This window comes from Anas platyrhynchos, chromosome 5 (assembly GCF_047663525.1).
Source record: "Anas platyrhynchos isolate ZD024472 breed Pekin duck chromosome 5, IASCAAS_PekinDuck_T2T, whole genome shotgun sequence".
NCBI classification, from domain to species: domain Eukaryota; kingdom Metazoa; phylum Chordata; class Aves; order Anseriformes; family Anatidae; genus Anas; species Anas platyrhynchos.
Window position 1 is genome coordinate 63,297,999 of NC_092591.1, and position 17,926 is coordinate 63,315,924.

Consider the following 17,926-nt stretch of genomic DNA (forward strand, 5'->3'; position numbering starts at 1 on the left):
AAAGGAGAGACAGATCTTTACATAAGAGGTACCCACTAATGAAATGTATACTTTCTATTGACTTTATACTTTTATCATTTCTAAGGACAAATACTTTCTATTGAAATGTATACTTTCTAAAGATAGAGAAGATTCAAATACTATCAAAGCTGCTCTCTGAGATGAATTGTTAAAAGGATGTTCCTCTATCATGTAGGAGAACCACATCAAATTGAAAACAATCCTGGATGATGTAAAAAGTAACATCATATATACTTTAATTTCAAGATTAGTCTTAGAAAAAAAACACTTAGAGCACAATAAAAAATTTGAAATTGCTCCTTCACCTCTCTGTCTCCCTAGAAAGTGTAAAGATTAGAGATAGTGCACCTTGAGGCAGACTCATACCTGTGAATTTATAACAGCAGGGATTTATTCCACTTTACATTTTGACCTAACTTCTGAAATCAGGAAAATTATAGTCCATTATTCTTTGTTCTTAAAACTTCAGATTGTGTTAGACATAACTCAAAGAAAATACAAGAATTTTGCCAAAAAGAAGACAGAGGACAACCTATTTTAGGGCAATAAAAAAAAATTATTGAATGCCGATTTTCACCTTTGTTCTGGATAACTCATTTGTTTCCAAAGTTTGTGTGACCTCTGGATTTGAGGAAAAATCTACTCTACAGGTATGCATGGATAGTTTCCTCGTTTTACTTTAAGACAATTTTCTAAGATTTATTACAGCAAGACTGGAGCAAAGTGTCTCCATAGTCAGAAACAGGATGTTTAAAATGATGTAGGCTATGTCTACATCAGCACATAGTTCAGAGCAGAAGAAGCAGATAAAAACACCAAAGCAGCTGCTAATGAAGTTCCTGCAGCTACACTATGTATTTGTTTTACTTTGGCCTGGACCAGTTGAATTGATTACCATATGGTTTTAAGAGAAGTGATGAATTGTTGGTTCAGATCCTTTTAAGAGCTGGTGAGCATTTGACACACACCTGAAGCAGAAGTTCTGGGTAAATTCTTTCAAGAAGAACATAGTTGACGTGTACCAAAAAGCATTAACAAATAGTAAGGGGAGATGCTTAAGGGATTCACTCCAAAATTACACTACTGCTTCAAATAAAATGCTGATTTACTCCATTTTACTAACAAACAATGTTACCCAGCCAGTTCATTAAAGCAAGAAGACATCTGATAACAGAGAGAAAATGCACCAGACAAATGATTTATAAAGAACTGAATAAACCAACCAACAGATGAGTCTCACTATTTGAAGACGCAGATATTTGTCTTCTTGTAGCCACGGCAACTAAGATTATTTTTCTTTCTGCTTCAGAAAGGAGAAATAACCTCAATTTACTATAAGGAATAATTCGAGTGACAACTGAGATTAGATTAACTTGTTCGAATGAAAAATGTAGTATTGATTCTCCTCAGGAAAATCTCCCCATTTTGAATAAAAATTAACTTGAGGATCACAGTCATTGGGAAATGGATTGATAAGACAGGAGATGTGACAAATACTTGCAAGGTTTTCTAATGTTGTAGGAACAGAACCAAATTCCAAGGATATGATCTATTCACTTGCAGGACAGAAATAATGATGGGCAATGGTGTTTAACATTGGGAAAGATACAATATGCGTCGTGTTCTTCCGTTAAGTCTTCACTCATTTTCTTATAAACTCATTCATTACCATTCTTCCAGATATCTAAAGATTATTTTTCATTGGTTTAGCATGTTATCTAGTCTGTGGACGTTGCTCCAGGCAACAGAGTAAGTCTACTTGCCAAACCTCTTGCATGGTCTACTCCTTGCAAGAATTCACCATGAATGTCTGTTCCAAGAAAGCAGGTGAGTGCTTTAACAGTCTTCTGTGAGACAGTCAACCATACTTTAAGTGCAGGTTAGTAACACACAGATTTTTCAGTGAGAAAAATGAGAAATGGAAAAAACACAGACAAATACAAGAGGAACTATGCAAACACCTATCTTGGGTTTGCATATACAGAGAATCTGCAAAGCAGATTTTCTGTTTTGAGATGAAAAAGAGGACAGACTATAGAATTAATCTGAAATAAGCATGAAATTCTTAATCTGGCTTTTGCCACACCATGTAACTGTGAGTATTTATCTTCTTGTGAACATAAAGATATAGCAAAATAAGAACATCTTGGGTGACCCATTGTTCTAAAGCTTTCTATTGGTTGTGTTCCTTCTTTTCCTAGTACTATTATTGAACCCCATAAAACCTGTTCTTTATCAGCTACAGAAGTGGAAAATTACAACTGAAATCTCTACAAGAACACAAAGCCTGCAGAAGCATTACTTGGGCTGATATGACCAGAAAATTTTACTGGTATGATGAAAGCAGAATTCCAAGAACAACAACATTTTAATTCTGTGATAACCACTTGGTTTTACTTCAAAACCATCCTGTACATCTGTTAACATGCTCCTGATAGTAGAGTTTCTGACTAATAATGCTCACTTGATGATCAGGTCTGCAACCAACATCCTGGAAAAAGATCATTGTCTTGAATTCAAAATACTTCCAAAAACCTAATCATTGTGCCTTGACTTTGTTTCTATACAAGACCATGATCTGAAAAATTGAAACGAAGAGTTATGGACTGCCATACTGCTGCTGGAGTGATCCCAGACAAATCAGCTAATGATGGAAAAAGTGCCCTGATAATATTCGTATAATAATAACCATTTTGGAAGTTTGTCCTTAATAACTCTGTTTGAGAGCAAAATGTGTGTCAGGCTCTTCAGATACTTCCAGTGGTCTTCCTATTCTCAGACAGGTTGTTCTTGTTGGTTGCCCCAGAAGAATCCCTCTTTTAGAAGGAAGGTATTAGGCTGGGGACCAATGACAGATTGCTCAGAAGCTCATCCATTCTGGGAATATGCCTATAGCAATTATCTGTAACAGTAGACTTGGCATAGCTACCTCTGTGCATTTAATTACGAATAAAAAATAATGAAAAAAAGACAAGCAAAATCAATGAAACAACCTTACCTAGAGAAATCATGACCCTCTTTATATGCTGAGGGTTAAAAAGGAAATAGGAACCCCTCTTCTGGCTATATGTATAGCTCAGCCTCTATAGCCTGAAGAAAAAGTCTACAAATAAGTATGGAGAATGGAGCTGAAGGGGAGTGAGCAAAAGATCAAAACACAATTTCTGGATGCAGTTAATTATTAGAGCAGGTATGTTATAAAAATTAAAGACTAACATAAAATATGAAAAAAGGTAGAATTATCCTCAGTAAGTCAGTAAGGAGAGACTACTCACCAGACCGTAAGCAAAGAGAAAGAGTGTATAAAAGTCCTCCCCAAAAAATTTTAGCTCTACTTGGCTGGAAGTTATAGCAGCATAGTAGACTATTGGAATGCATTGAATAGAAAAAATAGAATTTCAGTGAACAAACCTCTCCTTTAGAGTTTGAAAACATCACAGACCACTACAGGGGTGGTATGTAGCTTGTTTTTTTCCAGAACTGACAGAGTACAAGACACAGTCAAACACAGGAAATTAAAAACTGTCTACTCACTGTATTAACAACCTGTCAATTTCTTATGCTGCTTTAAGGCATTCCAGACTGCCAAAAGCCAGTCTTACCCATAAAAAACATCAGTTTGAAACCTCTGCATTATGCATCTTAAAAGATCCATAATGCCAACCATCCCTAATAGACAGTCTGTTTTGTATGGTCAGTTTCTTCCAGGCAACCATGCTAATTTTCCAGCTCTTCTTAATGTGAAGCCCATTCTCTTTAATAAAACCCAGAGAAGAAGGCTACTAGTTTTCTCTCAAAGAGTTATCTATTGCTTATGAAATAGTGGTATCTATGCCTAGATATGGATGGACTTACCTGATGCACACAGTCTAAGAACTGTAAGAAAACAGGAGCAAATCCGCTACCCTGACAATTGAGAGTCAGATTACTTCGTTGACTGAATTTATGACCAAAAGAGAGCCATTCTTTTTCCACCAGCATTCGGAAGCCTTCAAGTGTCCTGTAGAAGGGATCACTGAGTAACTGCACTAGAGATACTACCTAGATCACAAAACAGGATAAGAATGACAGAAGTTAAAAGGAGAACACACCTTATACAATGAAAATAAATATTCCATAATCTGTTTGTAGTTCAAGGAAACCAAAGCCTTCAAATAAATTCCGTTACAAGTATCTTACCAGATAGGTCACATATTTTTATAACATCATACAAATAGCATCTCACATGGAAGAGCCCTAAACTGTGACTTAATTAGTAAGATATTATTTACAAAATAGCACTGCCTACACCTCAACAAAGATAGCATTAAATAATTGGTCATGAGGGTGACTCGAGCTTCTGCACTGTTGCCATGCTAGGGTGCTCACCAGCCAACTTCGGCCTGTTCTTGTAAACAGCATCCCAAGAGACTTTAAAATGCAGCACAGACTTACAGACTTCTCCCACCTCCACCAATGTAATTGTCCTTCTCTATTCTTCACTGTTTGACAGCAATTGCAAGAATTATGTTAACATTCTCCCTCTCTCTTTTTCTTTTCTTTTTTTTTTTAACCTGAAATAAGGATGCTGGCTGTACATGTTTTTATTCATTACAATTTTTCTGGATTATGAAGCAACTATGTATAGATACAATGTATCCATTAAATGAGGCAGCAGGTCATCATTTACATAATTTATAGTTTGTTTCACAATGTTATCTGTTCTGGTAATCTGTCCTTGCAGCAGGTGTGTTACAGTCACTTTGGCACAAAGTTAGTTTTCTCTCTGTGTACTCTCCTAACTTCATTTATGGCAAGTGAATGGCAAAAGAAAGAATTCCTATCCTTCCCTTCTATGTTAAAGCATACTGTATTTAAAAAGATAAATCATCTGTTGTGACAACTTTCATCTTTCATTCTTCCATATGGTCAAGTATGGGAATGCAGATCTTGTAGATAAGCCTTAGAATTCCAAGTCCCCCAGGACTTTTTGTAAAAGTTAATTTTAATGAATGCTTTCATGGAGTAAATTGCAAAGGAACACAAAGTAAATTGCAAAGGAACATAAGCATACATTACATGTATGCTAGTCCCTGCTGCCACAACACTTTTTTTTTTTAAAGGTTGTATCAAATTATCAATCACATATGTAAAAAAGTATGGCCTGGTGTTTTTCTTATTATTTAGTTATTTCAAGGTTTTAATAGCAGCTTACTTGTGCAGTAATATCCCAGCCGTCTTCCAAACAAACCATAACAGAAGAACCATTTTCCAGGAGCTCTGAGATGATCACACTCAATTGCATTATCCTGTGAAGCTATAGAGTATTGCAAATCAGTAAGACACTCAAGAGAAATATTTAGATATTTTCAATAAATAGAATACGTTTGTATTTAACATTAAAAATGTATTACAAAATCTACATATCACAGAGAAATTAACTGATGTAACAGATTCAAAAACTAAAAAACTTAACAATCTCAGAGGATTTTCATTTGAACTACAACAAAACTAAGCAAATATTTGAAGATAAGAACTAAAACTATTAAAACCAATAAGCACTGTAATAAAACAGTTGTCATAAAAAGTGGAATGAGAATGACACAGCTGACAGATTTATTGTAGAGAAATTCCACTCTGGGCTTAACACTAAATCTTTTCCTGTGAAAAGTTAAGGTTGCATAAAGTCACTAAGTACTTTGATGAGAGAATCCATATTTACAAGATAATAGTTTTAATGTTCAATCTTATGGAATTTGACAATTAATGAACTGAATATTTAAAAAAAAAATCGACTATCTGAAATAGTTTAGATAGATTAAACAGTGGGTTTTTTTTGTTTTTTTTTTTTTTGCTTTTGGGCAGACTCACTAAGAGGACACGCTAATTATTTGCATTCTAAAATTTGTTTTGCAGTGATACTAAACATTTCTGAGGGTCAATACATTTCTTTGGGACAAAGTTTATTGACTTGAATGAGATTTATTCAAACACGATCACTTATAAGCAAGTTAAAGAACTTAGGTGACTTTGAGCATTTTTACCTTATGAAGAGAGTTCTCTTCTTTAGTGTTAAAATGAAAAACTGCGGTGCTTCTACCATTTCTGTCATACTGACATGACATTCTTGGTAAATAATGTAACAGACTATATGTAAACAAATTTTTTATTAACCACTGAATGAAATTGCTCTTTGCAGAGCACCAAATACAAACCAACCCATAGTAACAGAAATATGAAAGCCTGAAGAAAGGAAGAAAGCAATATAGGAAAACAAATAAGCAAAGGATGGCAAGAGACATCTAAGACTATCTATGTATGGGAAAAAAGTAAATTCAGAAAGTTCAGAAAGCACAGGAAACAGACTTAGGGAAAGCAAAATTAACCTGGAGAAAATAAGAGAAAAAAGATAAATCAAACAACAGTTAAACCCTAGAAAATTCGTCCTTGCTTAAAGCTGATTTTTGCCTCATAAAAAAAGAAGAAAAAACGATCTTATGAATATTACCATGAAAACTATGACAGAAAACACTTAACTGCTCTGAACATTCACACAGTCTTTACTTACAAAATAAAAGTAACTAATTTTCCTGCTATTTTCAATAGGAAAAGGTTGAAAAGCATCTCATTTTTAAAATCAAACAGTTCATTTATTGTTCTATGCTTTCATAGGCAGAATAGACAAAAGACTGTTTTTTGCTGTCCTTAATGAAAGAAACTGATATACAATCTGGTTATACAGATTCAATATGAAGAAATGCAAAATACTATTTGTATTGTTAGTGCTCAGAACATACTTTGAATTTCTTCTTCTGCATTCAAAACTTTATAAAGAACTATTTAATCTATACAGTGTTAAAACCAATATTGTACAACTACTGTTACGTAGGAGTGGAAAGTTTAATACAAAAAAAACAAATTTCCAAGATGACAGATCTATGTCCTTTCACAGGATTAGCAGAAAATGTGACAAATCAGTCCGTAAATCAAATTTATCACATAAGTCATTTACCACATGATTTGCACCATGGAAGTGTCTTGGTAATGAATCAGAGGTAGAATATGACACTATGATCTAGTCCTGAGCAAAGAGTGATACCGTTACTTTTCCTCTCAAACATTCCTGAGAGTAACACAATGTGATAACCTCTCCTTGATCTCTGTGCTGCTATAGGAACATGTTTATTTCATCAAAATTACATTCATTTCCCTTATCTACATCTATTAACTTGCTCGACTGTTCCGTGATTGAAATTGTTCATGTGGTGGGGGCATCAAATCTTTAATGTCTCCTGATTTCTCCCTCTCTGAATAAAGTGGTTATTAGACATATCAATGACCAGCTCCTGTGTTCTGTAAGAAATCATCACACCTAAAAGAGAAAACTTAAGCAATTCCTTGCATTGTAGCACATTCCAGCCAGCATGCTTTCCGATGCATGATTTCTGAAATGTCTATGTTACTCATATATATTTTCTCCTTGAGAAATCATTGTAAGAGCCTATTCTGTTTTCTTTGATTATTTACATCAAGGAGAATTTATGCAATAGAATATTCCAAATAAAATATACAAGTGTTAAAAAACACTCTCTGTAATTAAAATTTTTTTAGATTTACAAAGAGCTAACTTTCTCTTCTTAATCTGAATCTTGCAAAGTTACTTACAGTCATTTAGTTAATCTTTATGTAAGGAAATATGGGATAGGGAAGTAAAGGAACAGATTTAAAGACAACTGATACTAATAGATGAACAAGCACACAATCCCCTCTCTCCTGCAAACACTTCTCCTTATTCCACAACAGATAACAGATGCTAGCTTATTTGCTAAATATTTGTGCATGTGGAAATTCAGTGTAGGAAGACATATAAAGGGTAGAATATCACTCTTAAAAGCAAAAGGCTTATTTATTCTTCTCTACTTTTTTCTGAATTTTGTAATAAATAAAATAAGAAAACAACCATTTAATACCAAGACCGTAAGTTGATAATAGGCAATAAAAATGGTAATCTCTACTTACATACTTGTTCCATGTAACAATACGTGTTCCATGTAACCAGTAAATTATGCTATAAAAACTGCTTCCCACATCTGTAAATGTTATGATTGTATTAAAACAATAATGCCTATGTAAGGACAGAATTGATAGCATGCAAAATAATTACAAAGAACAAAGAGGAACAACAGCTGGTTAGAATACAATAGGTCTCTGTCAGAAGGGCCTGAAATTTATTTTGTGTAAGCAGTATTGCATAAAGATTATTAGAAGTACCTGTCATATAAATTACCTGTGGGAACCACTCTGACTCCCCAAGTGCTTTTAGGAATGTTGCCTCAGAATCTGTAGGAATAGTGCTGGGAACACAAGCTCTCATCAGCTTTTTAAAGCTTGCCTTCGTCTGTCGGATGTCACTGAATTCGACAGGAACAAATTCACAATTCAAAGCAAAATCAAGTTTGAAGCCCTGTGTGGCAAGGAAAACAGCAGATATAATTTAAAAGGGAAACATATTTTTCAGTGAAAATCTTACCAAATATCATAGTCTTGTCTGTTTTATTACTAAATACTTCAATTATTAATTCAAATTATTTTGAAATATCTGCCCAGTATAATGATAATCCTTACACTTGTAAAACGTACCATAAAAAAGTACCCATATACTACTCATAACAAAACTGTATACATGAGAGTTATATGACTACCACTGTAACACAGTTGAGTTGAATAAATCTGTTGTGCTATCTATGCACAAGAGAATGTGCCGGTCACTAGTGGCATCCCCCAGGGCTCAGTACTGGGGCCAGTCCTCTTTAATATTGTCATTGATAAATATCTTTATCGATGATCTGGGTGAGGGGATCGAGTGCACCCTCAGTAAGTTTGCAGATGACACCAAGTTAGGTGCATGTGTCGATCTGCTTGAGGGTAGGAAGGCTCTGCAGGAGGATCTGGATAGGCTGCACCGATGGGCTGAGGTTAACTACATGAAGTTCAACAAGGCCAAGTGCCGGGTCCTGCACCTGGGGCGCAATAACCCCAAGCAGAGCTACAGGCTAGGAGAGGAATGGTTGGAAAGCTGCCAGGCAGGGAAGGACCTGGGAGTATTGGTTGATAGGTGGCTGAATATGAGCCAGCAGTGTGCTCAGGTGGCCAAGAAGGCCAACAGCATCCTGGCTTGTATAAGAAGCAGTGTGGCCAGCAGGGCTAGGGAGGTGATTGTCCCCCTGTACTCGGCTCTGGTGAGGCCGCAGCTCGAGTACTGTGCTCAGTTTTGGGCCCCTCGCTACAAGAAGGACATGGAGGTGCTCGAGCGGGTCCAGAGAAGGGCAACGAAGCTGGTGAGGGGCCTGGAGAACAAGTCCTACGAGGAGCGGCTGAGGGAGCTGGGCTTGTTCAGCCTGGAGAAGAGGAGGCTCAGGGGTGACCTTATTGCTCTCTACAGGTACCTTAAAGGAGGCTGTAGCGAGGTGGGGGTTGGTCAGTTCTCCCACGTGCCTGGTGACAGGATGAGGGGGAATGGGCTAAAGTTGCACCAGGGGAGGTTTAGGTTGGATGTTAGGAAGAACTTCTTTATCGAAAGGGTTGTGAGGCATTGGAATGGGCTGCCCAGGGAAGTGGTGGAGTCACCATCCCTGGAGGTCTTTAAAAGACGTTTAGATGTAGAGCTTAGGGATATGGTTTAGTGGGGACTGTTAGTGTTAGGTCAGAGATTGGACTCGGTGATCTTAGAGGTCTCTTCCAACCTAGATGATTCTGTGCTTCCTTTAGGACTTTTAGGCAAATTAACAATAAATAAATAAATATAGCCAACAATTCCAAGTTATGCTTGGATATAAGGATGCTAACAAAAGCTAGAGAAATACTAAACAATCAAAATCAACAAGCTTTCCTTATATAAAATCAAAGTTGAATTGATTTTGTAGACCAGATATAGATCAATGAGAGCAGACTCAAAACAATCATTTCATCGCTACATAGTATTATTATTCTGATTGCTGTATTGCCAATACAACACTCTTTTCCTTAGTAATGCCCAGAGATGACCTACCTTCTGCAAGATTGTATATTAAATACATACATTTACAAAAAAAGGAAGAAGAAGAAGGAAACCTTGAACTGTAAACCAGCAAGGAAATAAATCAATAAAATATAAGGATTCTTGAAGTATCCCTTTCTATGCAACTTTCAACTTATGTACATCCTGCTGGACTTCAGACTATTTCATGTTGGTTTTGTTGAACACTTGTTTGCACATCTAATAGTTACCTCCTTTCATATTCTGCATAGTAATGCATTTCCATATGGTAATTAAAAATGGTATTAAAAATGCTTTACTCTATACCAAGCACAAGTGTATTATCCCATCTAGTTTACATCAGTTGATATATTAAGCAATTTCAAGTTTTTGACCAAGTGGTTTTAAAGGGTTCCTTCAAAGAAGCAAAGTAAAGACTTTTGCTCCTACTACACATCTTTAGATGCATCACTCTCTTCACTTATTATTCATTAAAAAATTGAACAGAAATTAAAAAACTGTCAGTATTTGACTATAGCAATTTATGTCTACATAACCATCTGTTGAGTTACTCTTCCTGTACTCCTTTTTATGAAATTGCTTGCTTTGCCAGAGCCTCCTGGAGCTTATAGTTATAAAAGATACCTTAAATAAGATAAAAAACTGATATGAGTAGACCTGATTGAAAACCTCAGGATGAATGCCCTCCAGAAAATCAAATGAAAACTGCAACTCAAAAAACTGAAAATTTTGCAGGAAAATAAACTGCTTTCTTAGTATTCATTAGAAAAGTTTATTCTAGTAATTATTAATTATGTTTACTCTGGAGATTTCTTTTTACTACTATGCTTTATTGTATTGAACCAGAACACTTTGTTTATAGATTTAATAGGATATTTCTGTCAATTATTGTTATGCTAATTATATTATAAAGTATTTGAATGTCAAAATAAATATGAATAACTAATTAAAATGACTACTTTGGATACCAATGTCTAATGAAGAAACCTAAAGGAAAATAAATTTAAAATCAGTTATAAATGATAAATTAAAAATGAAAAGAACTGATATCTTTTATATATACATATAAATATGACTGCATGTAAAAGTAAGATATAAAAGAACACTTGAAAGTACAAAAGAGAAGTTAAAACTGAAACAGATTGCAAAGAGTTTTAGCATTTTGATTCATCATTCTAATACAACATGATTCTTTCATCTCCAGAAATAATTCATTCATAAAGAATTGAAAAAGGTAGTTTTTACTTACTACTAACTGCTGTTGTAAACTATGTATTTCACAAAATGCATTGTGTTTTATGTATGCTCATATTTGGAAAAGCAAAAACAAATGATTTTTCAGTCTTTGCAGAGATTAAAAAGATATCTAAACATTTTCTGAAAAGTGAAGACCTAATAAAGGATACATGTATCTTAAACAACCATGTCTAAAATATTAAAATTTATCCCAAGATAGTGTATAAAACCGTAGATATCATGGACCTCTTCATGTAATCAAATCAGGATGAACAGACTTCTGAGTTAGTGTTATCCACATCAATTTGACTTCGTATGATTGTAAATGCTACCCCTAATTACTTTTCCTGTTTAATAAAATCCCATTTGCTTCATAGTGTATTTCAGCACACCAGGAAAAATAAAACTTCAAATAAGCCTTTTTTATATTTTTCAAACTAGACATTACTGTGAGATGACAACTCAGCTGAACATTAGATGACGAGTCAGCTGAATCAGAGGAGTAATAGGCATTTAGGTGTATTTAAGCATGGCTCTGACAGGAAGACCATACATATAGAGAACTTCAGCACACTCTTGGAATAGCTCTGAACAGCCTCTGAATGTGGCAGCTGCCAGGATCTTTATCCCAGCAGCTACACTTGGCACAGCCGAACACTGCTGCTCTTTCTCCCTGCAAAGCCAATGTTGTTGAAACAGCAAATATATGGTAACTTCAAAATACAAAGGCTTTGCTAGATGTTTTGTTGCCACACAATACATTTCATTTCCTTCCTAGTCATGTCTTTTCCAATTTAAACATTCTCATGCTGTAGAAAAGCTAATCCAATCCTCTAATCATTTTTGTATCCCTCATCTCTACGTAATACATCAGTACTTGACCAGAGGTGACAAAGAGGGCTCTAGTTACAGCAGCTACATGAGTTTGTGCTTGTGTCTAGCTGTTCTTTAAAACAATTCAGTAAGTTTTTATTTATGTTAACTTTGTTGTATTATATAACGACAGAGTGCGATTTCTAACCCCAACCACATTATGCTGCATTAACTGTTATTCTATGTATAGCAATACAGAACACAGCAGAACAGAACAAAATGGAGAGCATGCCTGTGTAGCAAATACTACCTAAAATGCCCATAGAATGTACACCTGTAGGAGAGCTATCCACTTGACTTATCTAGAATATTATTTTCGCTTTGAAAAAGCATTAGGGCTATTGAACTCAAGCCAAATAAAAACTATATTAACATAAAAATAAAAATGACATTACCCGTAACTGAGATTTTTCTCCAAATATATAGAGGGCTGCTTGACGTCTCAAAAGCTGACTTTGCAAAAAAGTGCTGCTACTGTAGGAAGTGGCATTGTCTTTGCCTGCAAGTCTTGCACCAACATCAATGAATGGAGTCTGAGCGTTGATAAATCGGTTGCTTGAACGAAGACTTGCCCATACACCTTCATAAAGATGAAAAATATTTTAAAAACCTCTTAGTGTGAGGCACTAGAGATGATAATTATTCATGCATATGCTACAATGTAATTTAGAAAGTACAATGTTTAAACATGTCACTTGCATTCCTCATAGAACACAATTAACAACATGTACTGGAAATAAATCATTTCATAACAAAAATTGTCAAAATCATTCTACTGTACTGTCTTTTAACCTAAGATTCTAATCAAACAATGCTTTCCACTGTAGAGAAAATGGTTGCTATGAAATCAGTTACACAACGATAAAAGAAATAACAATTTGCAAGTAACTAACATCCATTTAAGTACACGGAAATTAAATTACTGGTGTGCTTTCAGAAGTAGGGACAAAAAACTCAACTATTTCCTTGTCAAAGGCATATTATTTTGGAAGTCTAACCAATAAGAATATTATGCAATAATTTCTTCCCTCAAAAATAGAAATACTATCACTTTAAATTCCCCATTTATCTCGAATTCTATTTAATAATGCACCCCATATCCTATTATAACAAAAATGTATGTACAAGGATCAATTTAAATAATACATTTCAGGATAAGGTATTCCATATTTGCTCTCCAACTACAGTGATTAAAATGCAGAATTTCATGGATTTTAGTTTCTAACTGTCCATGTTTACCGAGCAACTAAAAATGGAAATGAATTTAAGAAAGTTATTTTCTAATCATATTTTTCACAACTAGCTGATATAGTATAGCTGTGAGTGTAGACAGAAGGATGCTTAGAAGATCACAGTTCTAGTTTTAATCTGGCACTAAGATCACTAATACTCTGGCATGGTACAGAAATCCCCAAACTAGCAACAACGTGAGCTTGAACCTAAGTAAGGAACAGTGAGTGCAGCGTAACATGGGACCACAGCCTTGCATCTGAAAGCAGCACATCTGTACTTGAATGGCATTGTACTAATCTAATAAACTCTGCCTCTCAACATTTTAGGTTGCATATTGTAACTAATGCAGCTACATTATTGTCCACCCAAAAGATGTGAGCAGATAGGATTAACTGAGGATGGTTGGCTAGAATCCTATGAATTGGTTAACAGTTCCAAACAGTTCCAACCTCAAAGAAAGGCAGTTTTATAAAATATCTCACAGTATTTTTAGTGTAGACTTTTGTTCCACATCTGAACTGCTACAGACGATACAATGAAGACTTTAGAACACAAACAGAAACCACAAAAAGCGTTTAATATAAGAAATAAGTTCTTGTTCATTTGGCATGAAAAAATGCTAGTTCCAACACAGACAACTCTTCTCCCAAGATGATGCATACAAAAATATCATATAACTCATACTTTATAACATACTAGAAATGCAGGGCATCATTAGAGTCTGTAGCACATCAAAAGCATAAAAATTGTTTATAAATACATGCAGATGAACATGTTTACCACTGATGGATATCAGTGATTAAAAGACAACTGTATCTCTTTTCTAACTTTGCCTAGTATCTTATTTTTTGGTAGCTGTATCTAACTTTCATTATTTCTGATGTATTGTATTATTATAAGTTTATAAATTGGCAAATACCAGTTCTTCCCTGTTCACTAACATTACCAGTAGCTTTGGAAAGAAAGATCATCGACTGGGTAACAGTATTTCTTAATTATTCTACTAAGGCAGGAGGAGTACTAAATGCTTTTTTTTTTTTCTGCAGAATTATTTTTTTTGCGGTTTAAAGTTTTGGCACGGGGAACTATTTTTCTGAAAGAGCATAAAATTCAACATGCCACTCTGCATTAGATCATTAATATTAAAGTTTAATGTGGTGAAGTGTGTGGCTTATCACTGTCACTGCATCATACAGTCAATGGTCAAATAAACCCAAACCCAAATCATAACAAAACCACAACAGTGAACCCCCAAATCCCAAATTTTGTTAATGCAGAGTCAAGGCTTTCTGACAGCATTACTTTAGCATATATTAAATATAGTAGTAGTTATGGAGATGGCAGATGAGAACGTGCTTTCAGGACACAGAGTACAGTACCTTGATGGACTCTTCCCTTAGTTGCTGATTTGGAATTTGAATGAGTGAAACATTTATCTCTGTACCCAAGCACTGGTAGATAACAGTAAAGACAGAAGGAGGAGGAATGGAATGCACATTGCAGCAAGACACATTGCAGGAGAAAAGAAAAGCGTTACTTATTAATTTCCAAAGATTAAGTATATATAGAATTTTTTTTATACTACATGATTTATCAGACAGCAAAAATCTTAGTCATCACAAGACAAAACATAAGTCAAGCCAGAAAACCAGTATTAAGTGAGAAGGAAGTATCCTTTTATCAAAAAACATTAATTTTCATTATCATTTCAGTAGTTTTAAATGAATGCAGCAATCTTTTTTCCCCCCTATTGTTATAAAGTGTTAATAAAGGAAACTTAATGATTAAATCATTCTGTTGAATATTTTATTGAAGGCTTCTCTCCAGACTTTTTAATTACTTTAATTAAACATCCCAAATCTTAGTGCATTTTTGTAAAGCTGTTCTGGTCTGTTGTAAGTAGGTAATTTAATGGGCCTCAAAATCAAATCAGAATGTAAGACATGATTCGTTCTATTCACATACAGAAATTTCTAAAGGATTAAGTACAACCATATGATTTAGAAAATCTGCAATATCTATCACACAAAGAAATTTCCCTCCCTTGTATAAATACTCATTTTTGGTTGGAGTCCTATATGCTTATCAGAGTGTATGTTCTTGGCTGCAAAACCACATCTGCACAAGCAACTTCTTTTCATTAAAACGTTCTATTAAAACATATTCTTGCTAATGGATGTTGTTTTTCAAATCAATGTCTGAGCTGAGTCTGTATTTATTCATTAAAAATATCTTAGTGTTTTCCAGCAGTAGCTAATCATACTGAGAAAAGGATTTTATTCTATCAAAATTTTATTTTATTAAATTACACAACAAAACTAGGTAAGAATTTCTGTGCTTTATAATCACACTGTACTTATAAAGTAATACATGAAGAAAAGATTTGCATTTTCTAGTGAACTTATGAAAGATATCAACCAAATTACTGCCAAAAAAAAGGGTCCAAGAATGAAAATATATTATGAAATATAAGTATTTGGCAAATATTTCTGATCAGAAATAACTGTGTTTTAGGCAAACACTTTACTACAGTGTTCCAGATAAACTAAAAAAAATACAGTACTTAGTGTGGACACAAATATCAATGAGTATTCAGAACAAGGATGATTTTTAAAATTGGAATTACTATTCAAGCACTGCCACGTATCTTTTAATTTTAAATGTATGCATATTAAAAAAAAAACACAGTGTCTGGCACAAAAGAATGGAAAATGTCATTTTCAGTTGGTGCATCCAAACTGAACCGGTATTTTGAGCCCTCTATGTGTGACAATGAAAGTAAGGAAGGAAAGAGTGATCCAGAATTAAACGTACCAAAATACTGCTATTATATTTTGTACAATGTAGTGCAAAATCCAATTATTAAATGGATGGTGCAGATGCTTGCTACGATAAAGTAACTACCTAACCACACAGCCTTTATTTTGTTTTTGTGTGTGTTTCTTGGTTTTGCTTTTTGAATTACTCTGAGGAATGTGAAGAGAAATCACTTTAGACTGCCTGCATAAAGTAAGTTTCCTTTTGTAGCTGACCAAAAAATCTGCATTTTTGGTCCTGCATACTGTATTGTGACACTACACATCTACAATATACCTAGCTTGCAAAAGTAGTAAAAATCCTTGTGATAATAAACAATGTGAATCCATTTATCTGAGAACAGCAATTTAAGCAATCTATATAATTTGTATATTTTAGAGTTTCTTCCAAAAGAACTCTGTTATCGAACTTAAAAAGACCCTAGAGTTTACTTCTTTACAGTAAGATATTCCCTTTCTCTTTTCTCTTGTACCCTGTCAACTTCTCACCTTCACTAGGGCTCCCATCGTACTTGTTAAACATTCCTATTTTTCAGCAAAGTCCTCATGTATCCTGCTGAGCTGTGAACAGACTGCAGATACTGGTCTGTAGTTACACCTTTCAGATATATAGAGCAGGTGTGGCATCAATCCAGCAAGATACAAGCTAATTTCTCTGCCCTTTTCCTGATTAATGCTGAAATTTAGCCAAGAGACGATATCCAACAAGGAAACATGATGTCTGTGACTCTTACACTACCTTGAGACTCCTTTTTCCTTCCCTGAGTAGCTCACTCTATCACACTTCAAAAGACAACTTCCATGTAGTCAAACAGCAAGCTTTTCCCTTTTTTTTATCTGGAGTATCTTCATGGCTCCTCAGCAAAACTTTGCTGTTGGCATTTCTATCCCAACATGAGGAGGTAGAATACAACAAAATGTCTGCTGTCGGCTACCCAGTATTTTCACTATTTCAGTATTAAGACAAGCTATGCACAGCCATGAGTTCATTTAACAATTCCAGACACTCTTGCTCTCTTCAGTTCCCAGTAATTTTACCTTTCCAATTAAATTCTCTGTATTTTTTTCATCTCCATGTACTACAATAGTTTAAGACAGTGAATAGAGAACATCAGCAGAACTTTTAGATATAAACTATGCATATACTATGACTAATGATAGTGAAAAGAATTGTCAATTCTGCGATGATCCTCATAAACTGTTTTTCCTCTCTTTCTTTCTGCTATAATCCTCATATAATTTCTCTATATAGCTGCTTTCTTCTTTCCTTCATTTTTCCAATCTCTTCCATCTCTTTTGGAAGTCTTTCTCTAGAAAATGGTTTTCTTTTTCTCCATACAAAGCTACAGCATTTCTATCACAAAATAATTTAGTTTGGAATAGACCTCAGCAGGTCAAAATAGGTCTAACTTTTATTTCAGATGAAGTTTTTTATGTGTTTTCTCATTTCTACCTCTGAGTTGAACTTGCTGTAAGATTGGTATTTTGCTGCCTGCAAAGCTACACTGAGTCATAAGGGAAGAAAGGCAACTTTCAGATGCCTAAAAATATTTGTATTAGTAGCCTTCATGGATAAAAGGTAACTAAATTTAAAATTTTTCATTTTGAGAAATATTTTTACCCTTATTACTACACACATACAATGTATTTAAGTAATTTAATACATTAGTTTAAGCACAGAAAAAATCGTAATAATTTCATCAGACCAGAAGAGTAAAAGTAACTGGTATTC

The 17,926-nt window shown here is 34.5% G+C and overlaps 1 protein-coding gene across 7 annotated transcripts in view; it reads right to left on the minus strand.

Annotated features, from left to right (window-relative positions):
- The window catches only part of SBF2 (SET binding factor 2), a 255,561-nt gene that overhangs the window by 21,898 nt on the left and 215,737 nt on the right, over positions 1-17,926 (minus strand). For 5 of the 7 annotated variants that reach the window (XM_038179378.2, XM_038179377.2, XM_038179376.2 and 2 more), the window contains 5 exons: positions 14,758-14,829; positions 12,541-12,725; positions 8,288-8,464; positions 5,216-5,317; positions 3,877-4,062 (listed from right to left, as the gene is read on the minus strand). In XM_038179378.2, the coding sequence (XP_038035306.2) occupies positions 3,877-4,062; positions 5,216-5,317; positions 8,288-8,464; positions 12,541-12,725; positions 14,758-14,829 (722 nt within the window). The remainder of the gene's footprint in view (positions 1-3,876; positions 4,063-5,215; positions 5,318-8,287; positions 8,465-12,540; positions 12,726-14,757; positions 14,830-17,926) is intronic. The other 2 variants (XM_038179380.2, XM_038179379.2) reach the window with 1 other exon arrangement.